The sequence below is a fragment of the Lepisosteus platostomus genome, chromosome 7 (genome assembly GCF_059453375.1).
Source record: "Lepisosteus platostomus isolate fLepPlt1 chromosome 7, fLepPlt1.hap1, whole genome shotgun sequence".
Lineage (NCBI taxonomy): Eukaryota > Metazoa > Chordata > Actinopteri > Semionotiformes > Lepisosteidae > Lepisosteus > Lepisosteus platostomus.
In genome coordinates, this window is record NC_142617.1 from 51,117,939 (window position 1) to 51,141,178 (window position 23,240).

General features: G+C 44.6%; 1 protein-coding gene and 1 long non-coding RNA gene across 2 annotated transcripts in view; one reads left to right on the plus strand and one right to left on the minus strand.

Moving 5' to 3' along the window:
• Positions 1-11,757: 11,757 nt before the first annotated feature.
• The window catches only part of smad6b (SMAD family member 6b), a 37,510-nt gene continuing 26,027 nt past the window's right edge, over positions 11,758-23,240 (plus strand). The window contains exons 1-3 of the mRNA XM_088641080.1: positions 11,758-13,329; positions 20,557-20,613; positions 21,979-22,056. Coding sequence (XP_088497206.1) covers positions 12,543-13,329; positions 20,557-20,613; positions 21,979-22,056 — 922 coding nt within the window. The 5' untranslated portion in view covers positions 11,758-12,542. The remainder of the gene's footprint in view (positions 13,330-20,556; positions 20,614-21,978; positions 22,057-23,240) is intronic.
• On the minus strand, positions 19,646-20,761 carry LOC148659144 (uncharacterized). The gene is made up of 2 exons (XR_015940322.1): positions 20,442-20,761; positions 19,646-20,323 (listed from the first exon to the last, which is right to left on the minus strand). It is a non-coding gene; the product is annotated as an uncharacterized LOC148659144 (long non-coding RNA).

A 23,240-nucleotide genomic window follows, 5' to 3' on the forward strand; every position in this document is an offset into this window, starting at 1 on the left:
GACATTGTATCTAATACAATAGTTGTTGTATCAGTTATCTACTGGTGAAGTATTTAGAAACTCTTACAGATGGGACCATTAAGGTTTAAACAAGTTGTTTTGTAATTAACTGTGTGCTACACATCCTAACTTGAATCGTTTTTTCAGTTTATGGGCTGTCTGTCACAGTATCTGTGGGTTTGAGATGAATGGGATATGCCAGGAAGTCTTGCATGCTGACTGGGGATGCTGTTAAACAGAACTCAGAGTAGAACTTCTCATATTTACCAGATCTTTTTAACACAAGAAACAAAGGAGGATTTTTTCAGAACCATCTGGCAACTCCGAGCTGATGGAGACGACAAAAGTTGTCATCTTGGTTCGCAAATACAAAGCCCACATTTTTATGGGGGTGCCTTACGATGCTATACATTTGATTACCTTCTGTATTAATAGATAACACTGTAGCAATAGAGAATATAGTCTATCTATATCAGTTTTTTTGCCTTTATCCCAGTCGGAGACAGAGTCTACACTATGCGCATGGAAAGCATGCTTAAAAGTAGGCAAGCATGCCGAAAGCAAAGCGGACAGCAGCACAGAGGAGATGGGCAAGAGACAGAAGCGCCACGCACACCCAGTGTGGCACAGTGTTGTGAGGGCAGAGAGGAGTGGAGCGGGGAGCCTGGCGGGTGCCAGCAGCTCCTGGCTCCCACGGCTGGCAGGGCTGTAAAGGGTGGGGCGGCATGCGTAGAGGCCTGAGTGGCAGCTGCCCTGGTCCCTCTGGAGCACAAAGCCACAAACACGCAGCAGGGCTCTCAGCAGTAATGCAGGCCAGATGCTCAACCAGTTATCCTAGCTCGGGGTTTTTTTTTCTTCTCAAACTTCCAGCTCAGCACTATAATGAAATCTGTGTGTGTGTGTGCGCGCGCGCGCACGAGAGAGAGAGTCTCTCTCTCCCTCTGCGTTTGAGAGGAAGAACTCGCAATCCTACTCACCTGTGAGTCTTTGTCATTTATTTACTCATTAAACCTCTGGTCCAACGGACATAACACATGGGCCTCCCAGTGTATAAGCACACAGAAAAATCTTTGTTGCTCCCTGTCAGATTGCATTCCCCACTTTTTGTGAAGCTAACCAGGTTAATCATTTGCTTCGAGCAAAAGACCTCGTGTGAAATTATTCAGACCTCTAAGTGGGCTGTAGCTTTACACTTCCAAAGAACTTTACATTTAGCATCTGGAGAATTTGACTTTCAAATCTACCAGGTAAAGAAGTTGTTTTACCCTCAAGCCTAACGGTATCTTTTATGCAACAGAGTTAAGATGTATCTGCAATAACTACCTTACCACTTAAACAAGAATCTAGTTCATTTTTGCTTTTTCAAGATCAAAAAACAAAGGAAAGTTTCCAGTTCACTACAACTACCATGTACAGTACAGCTCACCTCTGGTGCCTGCAGACAAACAGTGTTTGGGTTTAAAGCAAAATCTAATCTAGTTACTGTGGGGGCTATGAGGTAGATGTGGCTATGCTCTCCATAAGAGGAAAATAAAGCCGAAACTGTAATATAAAATGTCTGTGTGGGACTGAGGTCATGTTTGGCTGTCGTTTTCATAGTGGTCTTAAGCAGGTTAGATTTACTGGAGCTCGGAAACATTTAAAACTGCAGCAGTTCACACTGTGAGTGTCTGTGCTCACCACAGCCCTGCACAGACTGGCCCACTGTGTCATTTCCACCTTCGCTGCCCTCTCCCCTGCTCTGTGTACTCAGTGAGGACTAGCTGCTCTGTACAGAGGCTACAGAGACTGCGGGCTCTGATCTGTCTTGTCAGATGCGTGCGGGGGGGTGCCGTGAAAATATATTTAGATGTTAGTTAGCCCATGTCAGCAGACACGAGAACTGTACGTCTTCTGTAGCAAGAACCTGATGACATGTCTGGCTTGTGTTTGCTGCAATTGTTTTTGTCTTAAAAAAAAACGCTTTGATTTGCCTGTCAGCTATATCAAACAGGAGAGTAAAAAAAAGATGACAAGCGAGGAAAAAATAAATAAAAATAGGCCTGAGCTCCTTGGACTTCAACACGCGCATTCCTCAATTACTTGAAATGTCTTTAATTCCGTGTGTCTTTCAACAAGTGAGTTATGAAACTGTGCCAGGCCCCAGGGGAGGCCCTCATGCTGGATTGGAATAGTCAGCAGAGAAGCTGTGACAAGCGGTAGCCGTCATGGAGAATCTTGCAGTAATAGGTTGGGTATCTGCGTCACAGGGCTTGGGCAGACAAGCTGTCTTTAGACCCAGACATCTGTTAGCAGTGATTGACTACTGCTCCTAAAGATGGCATGAAGTCCCGCAGGGGGAGCCGCTGGTGGGGCTGAGAAGCCCAGTCTGAGTCTCTCCTGCTCCCCACTCCAGGTGCTGCAAGGGAAGAATTTGAGATTGCCCTGCCTTGCAAAGCATGCAGACCCTTCCAGTGGTGTGGTGCATTCGCGTTTTATTAGAAATTCATTCAAAAGCTGGGGGCTCAAATCAAATACTTCTAGAGGTGAAATAAGTTAGAGTAGATGTCAGTCAGAACTAAAAAGAAACAAATGAAATCCCTTCACTGCATAAATATTCAGACCTGTGAACTCAATATTTGGTCGAAGCACCTTCAGCAGAAAATCTAGCAGCAAGTGTTTTTGCGGTTTGCACACTGGCTTTTTATCCATTCTTCCTGGCAGGCTGGCTCAAGCCTCCTAAGCAGGCTTGAAGAGCACATCTGGACAGGTGTTTTAAAGTCTATCCACAGATTCTCAATAAGGTTGAAGTCAGGACTTTGACTCTCAAGGATGTTCACTTTCTCAGTCTTTAGCAGCTCCTAGGTGCGGGGTGGATCATTGTGATGCTGGGAGTTGAATTTGTGCCCCAGTTCTAAGTCTTTAGCAGGCCGAAGCAGGTTTTCCTCTAGTGTTAGCCTGTACTTCCTGGACCTCCATCCATTTTTCCATCTGTTCTTTTCTTGAACCATTTTCCTTCTATTCTAAGAAGCTTTCCCTGTCCCTGCTGAGCAGTATTCCCGCAGTATGATGCTGCCACCACTATGCTTGACTGGGGGTTGTGCTGTGTTGGGTCTATGTCCAATATAACGCTTGGCATGTATTCCATTTAGACCAGGATGTTCTCATCTGACCACAACACGTCTTGCCACGTTTCCGTAGGATCACACAGGTGTGCATTTCATTTGAAGTTGTTGTTGGGCTCTCAGTGACATACCTCACTGGTTTCCTCCTTGCCCAGGTGCTCAGTTTACAGGGATTGCCCGAATTTGGCAGTGTCTGGGTGGTATGATTCCCCTTCAGTTTCTTGATGATTGTGTAGTATGTGCTCATTGGAAAATTCGGAGACCTCAATATTTTTGTTCCCTTTTCCTGATCTGTGCTTCTGCTCTTCATTGTTGAGTCTCTGTTTGCAATTCAAACAAGCATACCTGACCAAGGTTCCTCACAGAGATGGGTGTTTAAATAATGAGAACCACTATTATTGCACACAGAGGCCACTCAGCTACTTCTGTGCCTCGTTAAGATCATTTTGTGCGCCTAAATTACTTTAGATTTGTCACAGCAAAGAGTTTGTATACTTATGAATTCTTTTAGATTTTTCTTTCTTAATAATGATCTATTTACTTTTTTTGCTTTGAATGAGTTACGTAGGTTGCATGTATCACAAATATTCATTGCTGCTTCAGAATGTGGAAACTGGGCAAGGGTCTGAAAACTTCTGCAAAGGCACTGTATTAAGTCATTAATGCAAGGCATTTGTGCTTAACATAATCTGAGGAAGGCGAGACAGGAGGACAATTTAAACAGGAGTAACAGTGGGGAGCTCTGTCTGCATTCTGCACTTGTTATACCTTGCTTGAAGACATGTTTCTCAGACAAATAATAAAGAATGCATTTGTTTACACATTTCAATCAAACTGTCAGACATTCTGCTGGAGCGCAATTATAACTTTTTGTTTGTTATCTGGATCCCAAAGACAGACTGTCTCCATGACCCCACTGAACAAATGCTGATAAAAAGGTGGGAAAATATTATTCTTCATGTGGGGTGTGGTCCAGCTGGGCCTGGGATCCCTGTGATGGTTGACATGGTTCCCAGTGTCTCTGCTGATCAGGAAAAACTGCAGGCATTTGAGGAGGAAAGGTCAGGCAAGCACAATATTGATCTCCAGTGGTATGATTTCTAAATGCACGGTGTAGTGCACTGAAGTCATTTCTTAAGGCACCTCCTGTTAATGTTTAATAAAAGAGCAGAAGAAAATGGTAGAGAGAAAGTGGTTTTGCTTTGCCTTTTTTACTGTAGTTCAAACTGAACAGGCTCTGATTTGGGAGAAAAGAACAAGCCAATGACTGCTCTAGGATTGCAGATCCATAGAAAACATATTTAGCTATTCAGTTCCATTTGTTTCTGCCAGTTTCCTCTCTGCTGCTTGTCACCAACTTATTTAGATTGTTTTCTGTGGGTTCTCTCATTGAGGGTTGCAGAATATTGGAATCCCTTTGGCTCTAGATCCAGCTATGGGAAATGAAAGCTGGGCTGTATTGTTGCACTGGGCTGTATTGTTGCACACAAAATAGCCAACAGTGCCAAAGAGGCACATAATTTGGCACTGTGTTGATTGGTGCCTGAATTGGGGTAGCTGGGGGATTGCTTGTGCACAAATTATGGCATTCTTGGTGACACGTAGTCCCTGGATAATGCCATAATTTCCTGTATCCCATTTCATTTCCCTTCACTCGGTCAGTAACTAGTGTGTGTTCGATTTTCATCTGGATGACCTCAGCATTGGGTCGGCCCGGTGCTGCACCGGTGAGCATTGCTGCCTCGCTGTGCTGCTTTCCTGGGTTCAGTTCCAGACCTGGGGTGCCATCTGTGTGGAGTTTTCATGTCCTTTCCATGTTTGCGAGGTTTTCCTCCAGGTGCTCCGGTTTCCTCTCACAGTCCAATGGCATACTGGTAGGCTAACTGCCTTCTGGGAAAATGTACCCTGGTGTGAGTGTGTGCATGTCTGTGTGTCTGCCCTGTGATGGACTGGTGTCCCGTCCCGGGTGTATCCTGCCTTGTGCCTGTTGCTTGCTGTGGTGGGCTCCTGCTCCTCTCCTAACCCTGAATTGGAAGAAGCAGTTAGAAGATGGATGGATGGATCTCAGCATGGCTTTCCCCATGCAGACTGCTCTGCACGAAGCAGGTCTCTCTCTCTTTTGCCAGTGGAAATAGTTGCGAAGCTGGGTGAGGGCATGATTGCGGGGCGAGGGGTGGGGGTCAGCATCATTGGGATTGGTGGGGCTTTCAACGTCAGTGAGGAGAACTGGGCGCTCGATGGCTCTGATGTGGATGAAAATGGTACAGAACAGCGGGAATGCAATCACACAGTCTCATTCCTGACAGGGCGAGCTTGGGGCATTGATTATTCCTGCTGATACAAGGAGGGATGACACAGTGGTGCCTGAAGGCTAGGACGTCCTGGACAACCCGGCTCCAGCGCAGCCCAATTAATCAAATTGCCTGTAATTAAGGATTTAATTGTCTTTCTTCCTTGATATTCTCTCTCATGACGTGGACTGCCCTCTCCCTGCAGCTTCGCTGCATTAGTTTAATACATATTGCATTACTGCTGAGACATTAAATGGGAGAATTAAAAGAGAACTTTGGATGCCACGATCTGAGTCCTTGTTCGTGTGAGTGTATGCATGTTATGCAAGGCAAATCCTGCTGTTTGTTGATAGTTTATAATGCTTTTTTCTCACTTTTCCATTATTTGCTTGATAGCATCATGATTGGCGGTAGTAAATTTTTACAGGGATAACATATCCCATAGCAAAAGCATGGTTATGTTAGAAGTAACCATGCAGGAAGGCTTTGCACAGCAAGTGAGAAAACTGTGCTGGACAGTTTTCTACCATGGTGAAACCTTCACTCGGGTGATCCACCCATGTAATTTGTTTCCCTGCAAACCCGCCCAGTGTGTGCTGATTCCAGGGCTCCGTGCCTGTGTGTGTTTCTTATTACGATCCAGGCAGAAGAGCCCATTCCAGACTCCCTCGCTATTTCCTCAAGCTGAACTGCTGCCTCCTACCCTGCGAATATTTCACCACTGTCAAGACCATTTCCAGCCCCTGCTTCTTCGTGGCTCTTCATCTCAATCCATTTCGTTCCCTTACCGAAAACAGGCTGTAATAAACCAGCTCACCTAATGTGAAATTCCTCAGTCTCCAGGACAGCCATGTCAGGCATGATGGAATGTATATTGTGTTTGTATCTGCAACAATGAGTATTGTATTGTGATTAAAATAAGCAGTATGGAAAGAAGAAGATTCTTACCAGAAATACATAACTTTGGGATTATGCCTTCCTGTCTTGCTGACTCGAAACCCACATGAAGGATAATTTAAAAGCTGTGAGTTTGGCTCTGTCTCATTTTGGGCCAAAAGTATGTAAGATGTAATGAAAAGAACTAAACTTTCAACCTCTTGGAGCTACAGTGGTTTCTTTGCACTGGTCCCAGTGTGCTTCAGGTTTGAAATCTGAATTAAAATACCGTTAATTTTTTAGATCTTCAGTTTCACCCCTGGAGGACTGAGCACAAATAAGTTTTTGCTCTCTACTCTGCCAAGGTGCTGTGATCGACCGCTAGGATCAGTTGCAGTCAACTTTATTCACACTGACAGTTCATTTTCTTAGTAAACGAATTACCAATCTTATTTTCCACTGGTTCGTTACTGCAATCAAACTAAATGCCAATTGCACAGTTTGATGATGGAGCCATTGTCATTGTTTTAGGTCCTAACTTTCCACTCGACTAAAAATATCCCTTCTCTATTTATTTAATCCTGACAGAATAAATTAGAAACAAGGATGAGTAGTTTTGTAGTGCAATCTGTTTACATCGCTATTAGTTTTTCATTTTTCTCAAGGTTAAAAAGTGTTTTCATGCTCTTTTTAGAAATCAAAAGTGAATTTTAGGTCTTTTAGGTCCAGTTTTGTTTCTCTGTCATCCTTTCAGTAAAATGTGTCCTGCAATGCCAAAACTCTGGCTGTCGTGTTCAGACTGTAAAATGTGATAAGCTCTTGGCATGACTCTTTGAACATCTATTTTCTCATTTCAGCCAAAACAAGGGAATAAAAAACACAAGGTTTTGTCATTTATTGGCAACATCAGTGTTAAAAAAAGAAATTCTTAGAAAAACAACTTTCAGCATTCCAAGGCTGTAGACATGAAATACAGTGAAACTGTACACCACAGTCAAGTTAATTGCTAAAAATCCTCTAATAACTACCATTACCCAAAATTACATACATATTATCATCGGTATAGCTGTGTTCCGTTTTGTGCTTCCCAGATATTATATCAGACGTAATAAAGCACACACTATACAGAGCAATGCAGCCATAATTAAGCACACACATAACTTACTGAGCAATGTAGCTGTAATTAAGCACACACAAACCTTACTGAGCAATGCAGCTGTAATTTAACACACACATACTTTACTGAGCAATGCAGCTGTAATAAAGCACACACACTTTACTGAACAGTGCAGCTGTAATAAAGCTCACACATACTTTACTGAGCAATGCGGCTATAATTAAGCACTCACACACTTTACTGAGCAATGCAACTGTAACAAAGCATGCACATACACTTTACAGAGCAATGCTTCTGTAATAAAGCACACACACTTGACAGAGCAATGCAGCTGTAATAAGACACACACATTTTACAAAGCAATGCAGTCTCAACGTCGCACATTTGTCTCATTTTTCAACCATAGAATAACGTACACCAACTATAACACACAACGTTATTATTGTTATTTTCCTGATAGACACCCCTATTAATAGAATATGTCATAAACCTACACTATGTATAATGAAAAGCAAGAACAAATGTGGGCAGGTGCCTAGTACAGGAGTACTGACAATTGGGGCAAAGGTTCAAAACCAAACACACTTCCCCCCTTTTCTAATGAAAATAACAGCCCTGAAGATCAGCCATAGTTGGCAATGTTTTCTTTCTCTTGGTGCAATGACAAGAAACAGCAGAGTTCAAGAAATAAACATGCCCCTGTTTTACTGGCTTTTACCTTGGAATAATAGCAGGAAGGTCCCTTAGTTATGCAGTCACAAGACTACTCCAGACTGTTTTATTCTTTCTGTACACTCACCTAGCCCCTTATCAAGACTTCCATGCTGTTTCCTGGCTTTTCCATATAGCGATTTCATTTTAAATATAATATTAAAAAGCCTCAGTCTTCCAAAACCTTTTTCTTGTCCAGTAAATTTTCTGCCATGAAATAAACAGTCTTCAGATTTAGGACTGGTTCAGTTATTTATTGAAGTATATGTGAAAATGACTAAACTCGAGCAAACGAGATATATTAGAGAGTTTGTCACAAGGTCTTCCGAAGGATCTTTACAATATTCAACATCTACGCAACACTTCCCTGAAAAGGGCGTGAGCATAATTTAACATGAAGCGGAGCTCTGCAATAACAGTTTTCTTTTCCCTGTCTGACGTGTGATAGAGTTACAAAAGAAAACGGATTTGGAACAGGTGCCGGTTATACAGTGGAAGCAAGAAGACTCTGTGTCCAGCTTCTGTGACCTTGTGACCCTCAAGGGAGAAATCCGATTCCCCTGCGCCGACTGGCACACTCTCCTTCGACTCCAGGAGCTCCACTGGTCTGGAGAGTGGGAGAGAGAAAGTTCCCTCGTACTCAGATGCGCTGAAGGTTAATTGTTTTTTGTGTAATTCCAGTAATTGTTGCACGCCGCAGAAGTGCTAATCTGCCTCTGGCATCTACTACAGCTGTTACCCAGGCAGAGGATTAAAAGAAAGCACAGCCCTGAGATCAGCTCTTGCATAGTCTTGCAGTCTGTGCTAGCCTGAGTTTCTGAGAGCCCCTGGACTCATTCTCTGTACTCAGCCAGGGGGGCTACAATCTAGTCTCCCGAGCTGGCAGGGTTTTCTCATTTGTGGTCGGACTTCAGAGCTCACTTTTTACTTCAGCTTTCACATTTTGTTACAGACAGCTTTCGTGGAAATATGTTTTTACCTTTGCTTTCACCTCAATCACATTATTTCACTGTATTGTAAAACAACAAGCTTTGATTGTTTAAAAGCAACATTTTATTTTATTTACAGTTTTTTTAATGTAAGTAAAGGTAAAAAGGTAACACCATTTGTAATAATTCAGAAAAATTATAAAATGATCTACTTGATGGAGGTAAAGGTACAGTTGAAATTTTTTAATGCCTAAAAAGCAGGGTTAAATGATCCAGCTAATTGTGTGTTTAGACCATTGTGTTAACTAACCAGCTTAGATTGGATCAACAGCCTAAATACACTGTAGCCCCTCCACCCTAAACTCTCTTAAGTTTGCTTTCACGTCACAATCAAACCACAAGAGAACTGAGATTCATAGCCTCTGATACCGTTCTAGTGATCAACAGCAATCAGACTGAAAATGTGGCTCATTCTCTCCCTCCTTAGATTTTCCGCTACAGAAATTAGACACCCCCCATCTTGAAAGACAGCGAGACGTCTGTCTTTTCCTGATCTTGTCAGATCTCAGAAGCCAAGGGGAAGTTGTTTGCTTCGATTCTTCTAGCTTCGATTGTTTTCAAAAGCTACATACATTTCGAGCAGGACAAGAAGGGAGCAGGATGTAGTCGAGACCACGCTGGCAGGCCTAAAAGGGAAACCAAGTTTCAGTTTGCTGCTGTGATTAGTGTTGGTGGACCAGGAGGGGGCGCCTTCCGACTGGACCAGAATGACCCAAAGCTCCAGTAAGACGACAGGGGTCACTGTGCTGTAGCAGGTGTCGCCCACCGGGTGAGACATTAAGCCTTACTATTTGGTCCTGAACGATGGTACCGTTCAAAAGAGTAGGGGGGTTAAGTTCAGTTTCTGGGGTAACTTCCACTGTGCGCATGCCCAACCTGCCCTTCCTAAAGTTTCTCCTCCATTCAGTTAGTGAAGCACATTCTCGCTCCTCAACCTGATCTGCTAGTGCAGAATACCTGTTGCGCGTCAACTGCGCTTCAGCGGGTCTCCTCCTATACAACAGGTAACGCGCTTTGGGTTCAAACGGGTTGAGAGCCAAGCAAAATCTGTCCTGCGCCTCTTAACATAACTCAGCAACGGCAGGACACATTCAGACAAAATTAAATGATTTATGACTATCTCTTACGTACACTACCTGATCACTGCGCAACACCTCCTTCCGCTAAACTTGGAGCCTAACGAGGCAAGTCTGGAATTTCAGTATTCTGCTGTAACGGAACAGTGGTTAAGTGCTTAAATGTGTCAAAAGTACATTTTAAATACTCCCCATCATTACGCTGTTATATTCCCAGCCTCAGGGTTTGAATTTGTCCCTGCAGCGAAAACACGTTGACAAACGGAGTACAGAGCACTGATTGTTGACAACTTGCCGGGCAAAAGTAGGGAATTTCTTTCATTCACTGTCAATCACTGGTCTGGAGTGGGCGCGTCTATTTTCCTTTTTGGACCAATCAGCAAACACGGTGGGCAGGACTCTAAAGGACAGGGAACCAATAGGATGCCTCTGTTCCTGAACTTTTGCTACTCAGAGCAAGTTAATGCATCAGGGGGCGTGGCCGCGCCGGACTGACTCCGCGGGAAGCACGTTAACTCTTACGGTGCCAAGATGCTAATTCTAATATATTATTATTATCAACAATATTATAATGATAACACGCGGTAATAAAACAATAAATCGAAGATTAAGCCCCGATCGAGTACTTCCTACACAGCATATGGTGGCTGCTTTTCAATTCAGCGCAATTTACGAGCTGAGATAAGTTGCAGGAGCAAGTATTTCCCCCTGCACAGGTATTGCAACCACATAATTTGAAACCAACACTCCATTAAGAGAGTGAAATAAAGCTGAAAGGTTTATTATCAATGACTTCTACAGGTGAATGAACCCGAAAATGGGCTGTATTCATGGAATACCACGTGACTTTATTAAACCTCTAAATGGAATGCTTTATAACTGCGTTAAAAAGGGGGAACACCGTGTCAGGAAGGCCTAAGACTAGATGACCACATGTAGACTAAAATGTTTGTTGGGGTTTTTTTTTTTTGCAGTTTTTTGTGGATTTTCTGAGCATCTTGGCAGGTGGATAAGGAAGCTGTATAGCAACAGCATCATACGGTATAACCGAAGTGAGCAACACAGTGAAGGCGAGTTCAACTGGAGTCCCAGAATGTCCACACAGAACGTACAGACCCGAGCTTCGACAGGCCCCCGGAACATTCCATCGTGATTCCATTCCAGAGAGCGAGCGGAGCTTCTCCTGTGGCCGCTCGCTGATAGGCACAACGCGAGGCTAAGTCCTGCAACCCCTCACGACTGCCCTCCCTTGACACGGAACCTAAAGGTTAGTTGCAACAAGCTAAACCTCCAAATAATGGTACTAAGTCGTTGGCGAGTGAAGATGCTTTCATACATGTCCTCTTAAAGTCGCTGCTGCTTGAAATCACGACTGCTGGTGTAGACTCCCGAGGTGCACCACCACATTAAAAGATTAGAGGCCGTTCTGTAAATAAAAACGTGGACGTTACGCCTTTAAGAGTTAAGAAACCTGAAACCTTGTTTGCGCAACAATCAGTGCAGCTCGCAGCCGCCAAAGTGTCTAGACTAGCACATGACGGGAGGCAGCCAATGGCTCTATCCCTTTCCTCGGGGGCCCCGTGTGTGTGTGTGTTTCAGAACAAGAAAAGAGAGAGAGGGAGAGAGAAACCGAGGAAGAAAGAATTCTAGGGTGCAGTTTGACCAGATCTGAACACGGAGCCGAGGACGCGCTTAGAGCGCACGGATTGTTTCCACACCGAGCTTCAGACCTGCGAGGCTCTTGTCTGGATTGCGAGTGTTTTTAGTCTCCTGGAAAAAAAAAAAACCAACCCACCGGGATTGTGAATTCTGACAGGATTTTCTTGGGATTAATCTAGCCAACGGAGCAGCTCCATTCATGTGCCGAGAGCGGCTTTGAAAGGAAAGATCTGAAGGTGTTTCAAAGTCCAAAAAAAAACAGAGCGAGCGGGGAACGCATGTTTCTCGGGTTCTGCCGCAGTCCTCGCACTGGTGCTTACTACTCTCGGGTACATTTTTTTTTTGTCCACGGTCATGAGCACAAAATAATAATACAGCATCACTTGAGAATCCTTGCGAAAGCATTGAAGTCACTTTCAGCTAAGGATGATTCTGTTTCCATGTGAGAAGGATTCTTAGCAAGTGAATGCATTTCGAATTCAATGTTACAGTGCATTCTGATAACCGCTTTGCAATATTTTTTTTTGCAAGAAACGTTATTGTAGCCCCCTAAGCTAATGTTGCAATTCTGTTGCAAATATACTGCATTAAGCTGTGCATTCATTGCACGGCATTTGCGAAAGATGAATGTTTGGCGACGACCTTAAATCAGATTGGAATCTCATTTGGTCTGAACGAGAATAAAAAAAAAACGAAAACTAAGATTTATAAATTGTCGTATGTTCAGGTCCAAACGCTCAGGGCTTGTGCGGCGACTCTGGAGAAGCCGTTTGTTGATTCCAGATAAGGAAGGGGGAGATGGATGTTGCCGAAACAGCGAAGGGGTTCGGGACGGTCTGTGCGGTAGAAGCCCAGAGAAAAGTCCCGAAACGGAGCGCAGCCCGATGACCCGAGCGGGGTCGCCCGTGGGAAACCCCGGCAGAGCGTCTCCCGCCGACCCCGCGGAGGGCAGCGGCAGCTCTGGGGGCGCCTTGGACCAAGATGGGGGTGCTGCTCTGCCCGTCCGGGATCAGGAAAGCGCCAGGTCTGCGCAGGAGAGTGAATGCAGGACAGTGACGTGCTGTTTGTTTAAAGACCGGGACCACTCCGGAGCCAGGAGCCCAGACTCGGCTCGGGATAAAGAGCCCGGCTCCTGCCAGCTCCCGCTGCCTCCGCGGGACGCCGGTCTTTTGGGGAGCCAGGAGTCGAAACACGCCGAGCAGGAACTCAAGGCGGCCACCTATTCGCTTCTAAAACGGCTGAAGGAGAAGCCGCTGGATGCCCTGCTGGAAGCGGTGGAGTCCAGAGGGGGGGTGCCCAGTGATTGCGTGATGGTGTCCCGCGCGGAGCTGCGGCTGGGAGGGCAGACGGCACCCCCTCAGCTCCTGCTCTGCAAGCTGTACCGCTGGTCCGACCTGCAGCACACGGCCCAGCTCAAACCGCTCTGCGAATGCCAGAGCTTCGGGGTCCCGGACAGTCCGTCCGTGTGCTGCAACCCCTATCACTACAGCCGGCTCTGTGGGCCAGGTAAGAGACCGGGAGCCGTGTGCTTCTCTCGCCAGGCAGGCTTCGCTCTCGGTTACAGTCCCACGCCAGGAGCCACGGGAGCTCCCTGCAGAAATCTGGAGTGGACCGTGGCTGTCAGTGGTTAGCTCTGTTTCATGCGCATCTTGGCTGCAGTTGTCTAACCTCTATGGAGGGAATTTGTGAGTTGTTGTTTTTTTTATTTTGGGAGGGGGCGGCTTTGAAGGGGTTGTGTATTTTTAGTGGACTGGTTAGGATGCCCACTTGTCTGTCGATGTAAGGTCTGCGATATTGTATCAGTGTTCTTCAGTGGGGTGTTTGATTTTGATTTTGAAATCTGATTTCTGCACTTCCTTCTTGCAGTTTTAGGTCATAGTGGAAGATTTGAGTTCCCAGATTAAAAGTGCGTTAATACTATGATTTGTTTTGAACTTGACGGAATAGCAGTCCGTTTCGCGAACCTGTCTCGCACTGTCGTGTCAGTAGACGCCGGGAGAAGAAGTGATCAGGGAGCTCGGCTTTGGACCGGAGGACAGCGGGCTGTTTCTTTGATGGGATGCTGCTGTTGTACCTTAGAACAAAGTACCTGAGCCGGATTGCTGTGGATACCTGGTAAAACAGGAATGTAAAAAGGATACATGTTCATTAGCTCAGGTGCGCTATTCTTCCACACTGGATGGCTGAAGGAATGCGGTTGTCCGGGGATATTTAAATCTACTGAGAACGAGTAGCTAGGATGACTTTAATCTGTTTGTTTTTTTCCGGGCATAAATTGAAATTGTTTTTCGTTTTCGTCAAATTTAAAGATATAAATCCATTAGAGAGAATGTAATGTGGCAAAGGAGGTGAAATGTTTGTCCAATTGCAATTTGAAGTACATTTCCTCGGTCCAGCAGAAGCTAAGTTTGGAAAATATTGATGTCGGTCTTCCAGTCAGGGCTTTCCGTGCGAGAAGGATAAACATCCCCTTAATACAACGGGCCCTCGCGTTGTAAAATGACTTGTTTTATGTAGGACGTCTGGGAGTATATTTACTCGGAAATCGGACAAATGCATACCTTGTAACCCGAGAATAACGCTATCTGTACCACATCCGTAACTTTTAGGTGAAGAGAAAATTGAGTCCAGACGACTGCACTGTCATTTGGCCCCCGGATTAGGAAACTGGCTACCCAAAGAACTCCAAATAGGTTAATTTAATTTAACAACTACCCGGGTGCGATTGAAGTCTTTCCAGAGGTGACTTAATGACCAAGCACGCAAACAAAAGACTCCGGTGAACAATTTATAGGGTGGGGTTCGGCGGGTGCAGTTAAAATCTTCAACTCGCCCTGTAGTGCTTAAGTAAAAAAATATATATATATGTGGTGATTATATTGTGAAAATAATCCAATAGCATAATAGAAAATCGCGAGAAGCTATTTAAGTTGAAAAAAGTTGAAGAACTACATTCATTTTAAAAATGCTTTGGTATTTAGAACAATTTTGAAAGCGAGGCATACTGTCAATTAACGTTTGCGGGTTTTGAAGACACATCGGAAACCTAATGTATGGAATGAGAAGGTGGGAGTGTGCACTGGAGCAGTTTTCATCTTTTCCATTGGAAACATTGCTAATAACATTTCGATCTCGGCGAAGGAGCCGTGCAGAATGATTTGAACTTGAAAATAGGGGAATATGGGAATAAGTGAATGAACTGTCGTGCTTTTGTTCACTTTTAGACAGGAGCTAAAAAAAAACTTTTTAGCAGCATATTATTTTTTCTTCTTCTGGGGGGTCAAACGCGATGCGCATTTTATGAAACAATGGAAATTCAATGAAGCTTCCCGTGTTTAGTTCCTTGTGTCCAGGGCCAGAGTATGAAAAGGAACAATTATTGGTAGAAATATGTGATGGGTGTCTTTGCATCATCACATCCTTCAGTGACGCCACTTCTGTCATGGAAATACACGAGCGCTTCGCCCGACCGAACCCTCTCTGTGTGTCTCCTGAGGTTAAGGTATACAGCCGACCTGCCACACCACAGGTAATACTGGCAAAACATTTACCTCCAGTTTTACATTCTCATTTGATGTCTTCCTAATACGTACACCAACGCAGTGGAATTTCCAAATGAAACCTCAATCTTGCAAAACAAAAACTAATTTCAGACTCTGGGGAGACCAGGAGACAGTCTTCTCTTTCAATTGGACGTTTGTTCCATTTCTCCAATAAAGTTCTACCGAGTAAAGAGCGGCGGAAAATGCCTTATGAATATCTCCCTCCCCTGTGTCTTGGGGGAGTGAGGTGCCCTGGTCGAGGCTGGCCGACATGACCTCCGTTAACATGTGTGGAATCGCGTGTGAAGGGTACAACTCTTGACTGTCGAGTTTGATCTCTCGGCAACATCCGCGTTCTGAAAGACTAGTGGACCTTGACTTGCACATCAAAGCCATAATGTAAAGAGATTCAAGATATTCCAATTAAGTGGAGCAGATATGAAGTTTTTTTTTTTTTGCTGTTGTAGAAAGTATGTACTGATCTGAATGGTTCAAGATTCCATTTTTGTCTACAAGTCTGCACAAAAGGCGTCCACGTTTTGCAAGAACCGAATATGCTTTGAAGGAAATAGGAAAGGGCTCGTACTTTTGATCATTAGCCCAAATCTTTGAAACGAAATAATTTCTCTCTTTTTTTTAAATCTCTCGTCCCGTATAAATTGCTTTTTAAAAAAAAAACAGAATCGATACCCTCCCCCCTCAGCAAAAACTTCAAATTCCGATGAGGCTTTACGACCGCGGGACGGCACTTGGTGAAATGGTCGGTCAGCCCAGCTGTAGTTCACACACTCCTAACGTGTTCTCGCATAAATACGAAACCGAGTTGTTGTTTTAAAACACCTCGACTACAAACGGAGGCGATGAACTAAAGGTGTGTGTGTGTGAAGTACCGTGTATTTGTGCAGGGGAATAATTCCACATTCTTAAGTTCTGAAATCATGAAGCGAAGTCTATTACTGTTTCTGCACCGGGTTGTTTCCTTTGAAAACGTCTTGAAATGATGGGCCGTAATATAAATTAATACGGATGTTGATTGATTTATTTTTACAGAAGGGGTGAAAGATGCCCTTTGAGACGAGCCCCTCCACGGGGCTAAATTAAAATGTAATGAAATGAGAGCGTGTCTTCTAAAGCGTCCGTGGCCAGCCTTACGGTCACGTTTTGAAAGGAATCCGCAAATCCAGTTGTTAAAGTACCTAATTTTTTCGAGGGGCTAGGGAGGGGGGCTGTGAATCGCAGAGTTCAGGCGGAGTGCTGGGTGAGTTTTCGCACGTGTTTCAGGGGGAAAGGGGGTAGCACACCCCCAAACTAGGGCTCCAGCTCGCAATGCGCATAGCGCACACGCGCTCATGCGTGTCGTGAAGAAGATGGTATTTCTTCTGATGTCGCTGGTGCAATGTCCATACTAAACCTCCCATAATTGCTGTTCGTTTATTTACAGTCGTGGCTTACTGTGCCATTTTAAACTCACTTTTTAGTTTGGTTTTTCCCGATGTTTCTTCGATCTCCTTCTCTTCTAAACACGTAGCGTGTAAAGAAAGCACATTCTGCACTTGATCCTGTGTTTGGCCGTGACAGGAAAAAGTTAATCATTGGAGGGCAATACGCATTCAGAAGGATCTATATAACCTGTTTACTGCAGTGTAAAAATGCGCTGCGCTATTAGGTTCAAATGACGGCCAGTTCCGATTCCAAATTCTTCCAATTTAAAAAAAAAGATTTCCTTTTCTACACAACAACGCTCTCTAAATACCTACACTGGCCAAGTTGGAACCGAAAACTCTAAAACTAGTCTCAAAAGTATCCCCTTGAAAAGTTATTCTTAAACAGGCAATGTGTAAGTTTGTGCTTTTGTTTTTGACGATGATCGCCATCTAGACGAGTAAATGGAAGTTTAGCGATCGTCTGAAAAAAAAACATAGGTTTGGTTAGGCGAAGAGAGCTAGGATTTAAATAGACAAAAAGTTTTTTTCCCTTCTTTTATTTGGCTAGGCATTATCCCTTTGAAATGAGATCAGTTTCAAGTTGCGCTTTAAAAGCTCTCTTTCCTAAGGAGGTCCCCTCGTGCTATTTAGGTGAAGGAGTGGCGGTAATATACAGTTTGCATACTGCTGGCGCCAGACTGACTAGCTCAGTATCTCAGGGACTGAGCTGGGATCCGCCGCTCTTAAAGAACCCGCCGCTCTTAATGCGTTTTTTAACTTCTTCCCTTTGGCGAAGTGATGGCGTTTATCCAAAGTTTTTTTTCCACCCCTCTTTCTTTCTCTGTTTGTTTCCGTCTCTCCCGCTTTACTCTTGTAAACTTGAACTTCTCCCGAGAACAGAATACCGTCGTCTTCTCTGGAGTGTTAAATGAGTGTAAAACAATATGTTGTGTCTTTTTTTTTAACCAGGCAACAGAGTTTCAAGAACTGCTTAGGACATCGGACAGCGTAGTATTTTAGACTCCATGTCAGAGTTCCGCTTTTTTTTAAAAGAAGTTTTGGTTCAAGAGAGGAAAAAAAGCTATTTCACCTCTAAGTGAAAGCTAGTAATTATTCTGCAGCTCAATAGAACTTTTCAAATGGAATTTTTCCGTAGAAAATAAGACCATCGGAATAGAAACTGACTTTGTTAGTGTACAGCCTTCTCTGGGTCTTTCATCATTCATTCAAAAACGTTTGTTTCACTTAATGATGTAGTTGTTTGGGGAGGGGGGGTGTTAAACACACGAAAGACAATCTCACACTCAACTGTTCTGTTGGGAGATTGCCGGGATAATAAACCAGTAAAGCTGTTCAGTACCATTAACTACATTATCTGGGCGTTGTTTCATTAACTGGCTACATGATACATTAATTCGGGTGATCATGAGTCTTTAAAACTGACTTAGACAAGGGGAGTGCCTGATGTTTTTCCATCGGTTTCTGAAAAGTTGTGTTTGCATACATTCCATTTAAATACACAGTATATTCTTCGAAAGTAAACCTTGCAATTTTCTTGTACAAAGATTAACAAGGGAGCATTAGATTAACTCGATCTGAATGGGCACTGACAGCACAGAGACACAGATGAATGCTCTGTATTTTCAAACAGGGTATGATGCTAAAGCAGTGCATACTTTGAGGCCGCCAGTAACACTGTTCTTCTGATGATGCTGTGAAGAGGTGCATCTCAAAATCTCTTATTGGGGGGGGTAGGACAACTATACTAGGAGCTTCACACACTTTAGTGGACCAACAAAATGACTTTTTAAAAATGTAATATCCAGTGAGTAACGTGATGTGTGAATTGTTTATGTCACAACTGAGTGTATTTTAGTTGCATCTGTATCCAGTCAGTAGATCTCAGTGCGTCTGTGTCTCTAGAGGTTTTCATCCACCCGTCTGTACTACCTGGTAAGGATCACAGCAAACAGAAGCACTGTGTCCCCCCCAGAAGCACAAGGCACTTTGTAGGGGTTTAGCCTGAGCAGGATGCTGGGTCATCACAGGACGCACATGCACATGGGGATAATTTAGGGATCCACCAATTGCCTATTCGGTATGCCTTGGGAATGTGGGAGCATGCTGGCGCATGCAGGGGAACACCATGCAAACTCCACACTTAAGGCACAATGTGCAGCCCAGGACCCACGAACTGTGAGGCTGCAGGCTGCACTGCCCACTGTCACACTGCCTGTAAAATTGTCTTAATAATTAAAATAAGATGATAACGGGCAACACTGCTAGAGAAGGGCTCCGGGTTTCTCTTAATGGGGCTCCGTGCCCTGCGCTGCTTGCCTGCACGTTCTGCTATTCTGTCTGTTCCTGGTGTGAGATCTGCATCTGGGGTTAGTGAGTCATTGGCCCAAAACTGCCAAGGCAAGGTAGAATAATTCATTGCCAAGCACAGCGCTGCTTTCAAACAACGCGTTATGTCATCCGTGATTTTATTTATCTAAAATCCACTTTTTCTTAAACTTTAGGCATTCCTGTAGGGAGGCTTCTGGCAATTTCCAGTGCTGAGCCATAGGGACAGGCATTTCCGCATTTTCTCCCGTAGTGCTCCTGGGTTACGTTTTTAAAAATGGTTTGTCTTCGTTGCACCTAGGACACAGTAAGAGAAAATAACACTCTTCCTAATGTTCGGGATGTGTCGCAGACGATACTGTGTGCGGTATCTCGATGTTGCACATTGAGAAGGACGTGACGCAGACAATCGTGCAGAACACTGATATTTATGCCTGTGTTGTAGAAACGTCGCAGGCCAACTCGACGCCCAGGGTCTGTTTGGTGTACGCATCTTGGTGTAGGTCTAGATTTGTGAATTGAACTAAATTACTTTAATATGAAGACCTCATAATGCACAATACAGTAACAAATGCTGTACAGAGTAACAAGAGTGTGCTGGAACATTGAATGGTTTATCGTGGCATGTGTACCCAGGATGTGATCAATTAATTCCATTAAATTATTCTCCTTCCCAGGAGCACACTGAGACACTGAGCAGCACTCCACAGGCTAAAAGGCAACATTGTTACTGGTGGGTCAAAGGTTAAGGGCGAAGGAGATATTTCCCTTGGGTTTTTTTTTCTGTCCTGCCGTCCAAGTTTCCTGAATTCCTCTGGCGACACATGTCTGATGAATGTGGTCAGTACCAACGGAGAAGGGGGAATAGAATTTACACGCTCGTAATCCGGGAGACAAGTCACAACCTGAGTTTCTTATCGCATCTCGCAGGCTCTGCAAACGAGCGCCCCATGACGGCGTGTGCGTGCCGGCCAGCCCGGGGGAGGGCATGGAGATGTGTTGGACAGGATTTGTTTTCATCTGCTTTCTGTTTTCCTTCATACCGCAGCTCTAGTGAAGTCGCCGCCACGCAGCGACGGAAAGCAACCCCTCATAATCAGATGCAAGACTGCGAAAATCCTAACCCCGTCAAGCAGAGAGCTTTTCAAAATCCTTCTCCTCCGGAGCAGAATTGTTCCTCCTGATTTCCTGAAAGTCCAAAAGCAAAAAAAAAAAATATATTAAAAAATGAAATTTTGGCAAGAGGCAGGGCAGTACACCAATGGCAACGAGAGATTACGGGACTGTTTTATTTTTTTTGGAATACCTGAGTTTTGTATGGAGTTGTAGCCAGATATTGCGCTAGAGCACGAAGTACTGACAGTCGTCCTGTGTGCGATTCGATCTGGACGGCGTTTTAATGCGCGTGTTCTGTGTTGCAGAGTCGCCTCCCCCTCCTTACTCACGACTTTCTCCCACTGAAGAGCTCAAGCCACTGGGTAAGTCCGGGGCCCAGAGCCCTCCCCACACACACACAGACACTGCAGTCTGATTTAACACACCCCTGCAATTCTGACCTCACGCGACCGTGTGCCGCCGCCGCCGCCGCCGCCGCCTTCCCTGAAAACCTGCCCGTTTCTGGTTATAAAAGTGTTTTTTTCTTTGCTATTTCCCTGGAAGTTGAAAAGAGAGATACATTTTTCTTTAAATGAAAAGCGCAGGAATTTAGGGAGTCGGATTGCACGGCTAAGGTGAAAGGGCATGTATCTGAGTGCCGGGGGGGGGAGGACATGGGTTGAGTTCGATGTGTGGAGATGAAGTGGGCACACCTCCAGGCTCTGTAGGGTCCGAGGGAGGAATTAAAAGCTGAGTTGTATTATCTTACTGCTGGGCTCATACATCCTGTTCCTCAGAGGCCACAAGCCAGCAGGTTTCAAAGAACTTCTCATGTCACCAACAGCTTAAGACTAGTGGAGAGAAGGGTTCAACTGGTACAATCAGATTTTGAATAGACTTAGGAAACATCCTGGTGTCTTCCCCCTTTTTTCAACGACTTTTTTTTTAATTAAAAAGCCTCGAACCCAGCAGGAAGTGAGAGAGGAAGAGGCTGCAGCCAGGCAAGGCCAAACAATGGCTGCATGCCTGCTTAATGCCGAACGTCTGCCCCAGTTGTGAGCGCGGAGGAACGGGAGAAAGCAGGCAGGAATAAAAGTGCATGAGGGTTTTTAATGGTGGTAAATAAGTACAGTAACCAGGAATGGTTACAGGGAACTTTAGCCAATAAGCCCCAAGTTTCAGCCTGCTCAGCTCAGCCTGTGCTCCATGTGGTCTGGGTGAATGGGGTCCCCCTCCTGAGGTCCCCGCTGGCTGCTGTAATTCCCCAAACCCTTGACTGTAGGAATGCCTCGGTCCCGGCCTGCAGTCCCGATCCAGAGCTTCAGCTGGGAGTCTTCAAATAAAGTGCCCTCTGTTAAAGTGAAACTCGAAGAGCCCATAGCTGGGAATCACCAGCAGCGATTTGCTCTCTGCTTATTAGTGGGCTGATTTAATTGCCTTCCAGTTCAAGCCTCCTGGTTCGTATGTGATAGATGGTGCGGTTTGCATTATATGTCATCGTCGGCCTTCCACGCGCTTTACCCTTGGCTTTTGCTTTGTATGGTAATCATTAATATCAAACATCATATCAAACAGAGTTGCTCAAGAGGCATGTTTATTCCCGTTAACAGTTCTGTGAGGAAATATGACTCCGATGTAAAGCAAGGTCCTGTTGCTCCTGTTGAAGTTCTGTTTTGTGTGGAATTGGTTTACACTTGTTTGTGCGTGTGCTTCCAACTCCTACAGTTTCTCTTCCTTGCCTCCTGCAGATCTGTCGGATTCAACATTGTCTTACACTGAAACGGAGGCCACAAGTTCCCCTAACGTCAGCCCGGGTGACTTCTCAGGTGAGTACGAGTGTTGCTGGATTGCCGTCTCTTTCTGCATGCAGGCCACGAGTGTACAGGCGTGCCAACTGCAGGTGGGCTGGGCCCACATGGCATTACTGTATGAGAACTTAGATTAGAAGAGCTGTGAGGATCTGGAATCAGCAGGGTATGGTGCTGTTGGGAGTTTGCGGCTGGTGGGTGCTGGGGTTGCCCTGGAATGGGTTGTTTGATTGCAGTTGGAGTCTGGTGGTGTAGTGTACCTTTTTACACCTTTGCAGGGAGAGTTTTGTTTCTATGTGGGTATTGTTAATATGCACATTTAAATATTGTGGACTGTAGAATTTGGTTACCAACTCTCTACTATTCTAATAGCAAATGTATGGGTTTTAGCTTACCGTTTTTTTTCCTAATATTTTCTCAAGCGAAGTATGATGTACTTAACATTTTAATATTTCATATTTTCACGTGCTATGTGTTTTGTGTTGCGAGTTAAAGTGCGCTGCTGTGATTGAACAAAAATGTCTCTGATTAAAGACAAAGGAAAATATTTGATTTTAAAAATCTCGCATGGCTTTTCCTTTTATTAGCGAATTCCATGTGCCTCATATCTATCTGAAAGACACCGTGTCTATGATTCAGAGTGACTTGCCCACTTTACCCATTATCTCCACCTGCTATCGGTGACTATGTTTCATACAAACCTGCTTTGGAAGGCAGTGAGGTCAACTGTTTGTTGCCAGCTCTTGGTTACCATTAGTAACACGCTGTGTGTGTGTAGGATACTGAGTGTGCAAGATTAGCATTGTTTGCTGCAACGCCTATGCTGGCACAGAGAGAGAAAAGTGGCTATTTTTATACAGGCTGAAGATGGGACTTCTTTGTCTGGGACCCTTCAGACATACCGGTAGTGAGGCAGAGCTCCCCCTAGAGGTGCAGAGGGCTCCAGACAAGGGCTGCTGCCCAGACTGAGCTTTCGGGGTTTTCTTTTTTGATTCAGACTTTTCCACGAGAAAAAAAAAAGCGACTCTTAAGGTTGACGTTGTGGAGGGAGCTCACGGAAGCACTGAGGGCCACTGCTCTCTGGAGCTGCCAAGAATTTAAAATGGCTTTGTGTTTTGGTTATTGAAAGTTCATTACCAGTCTGTCGGTCAAAAATGAAACCAGTCACCCATTCCTTTCTGGTTACTGCCGGTTGGTTTGAA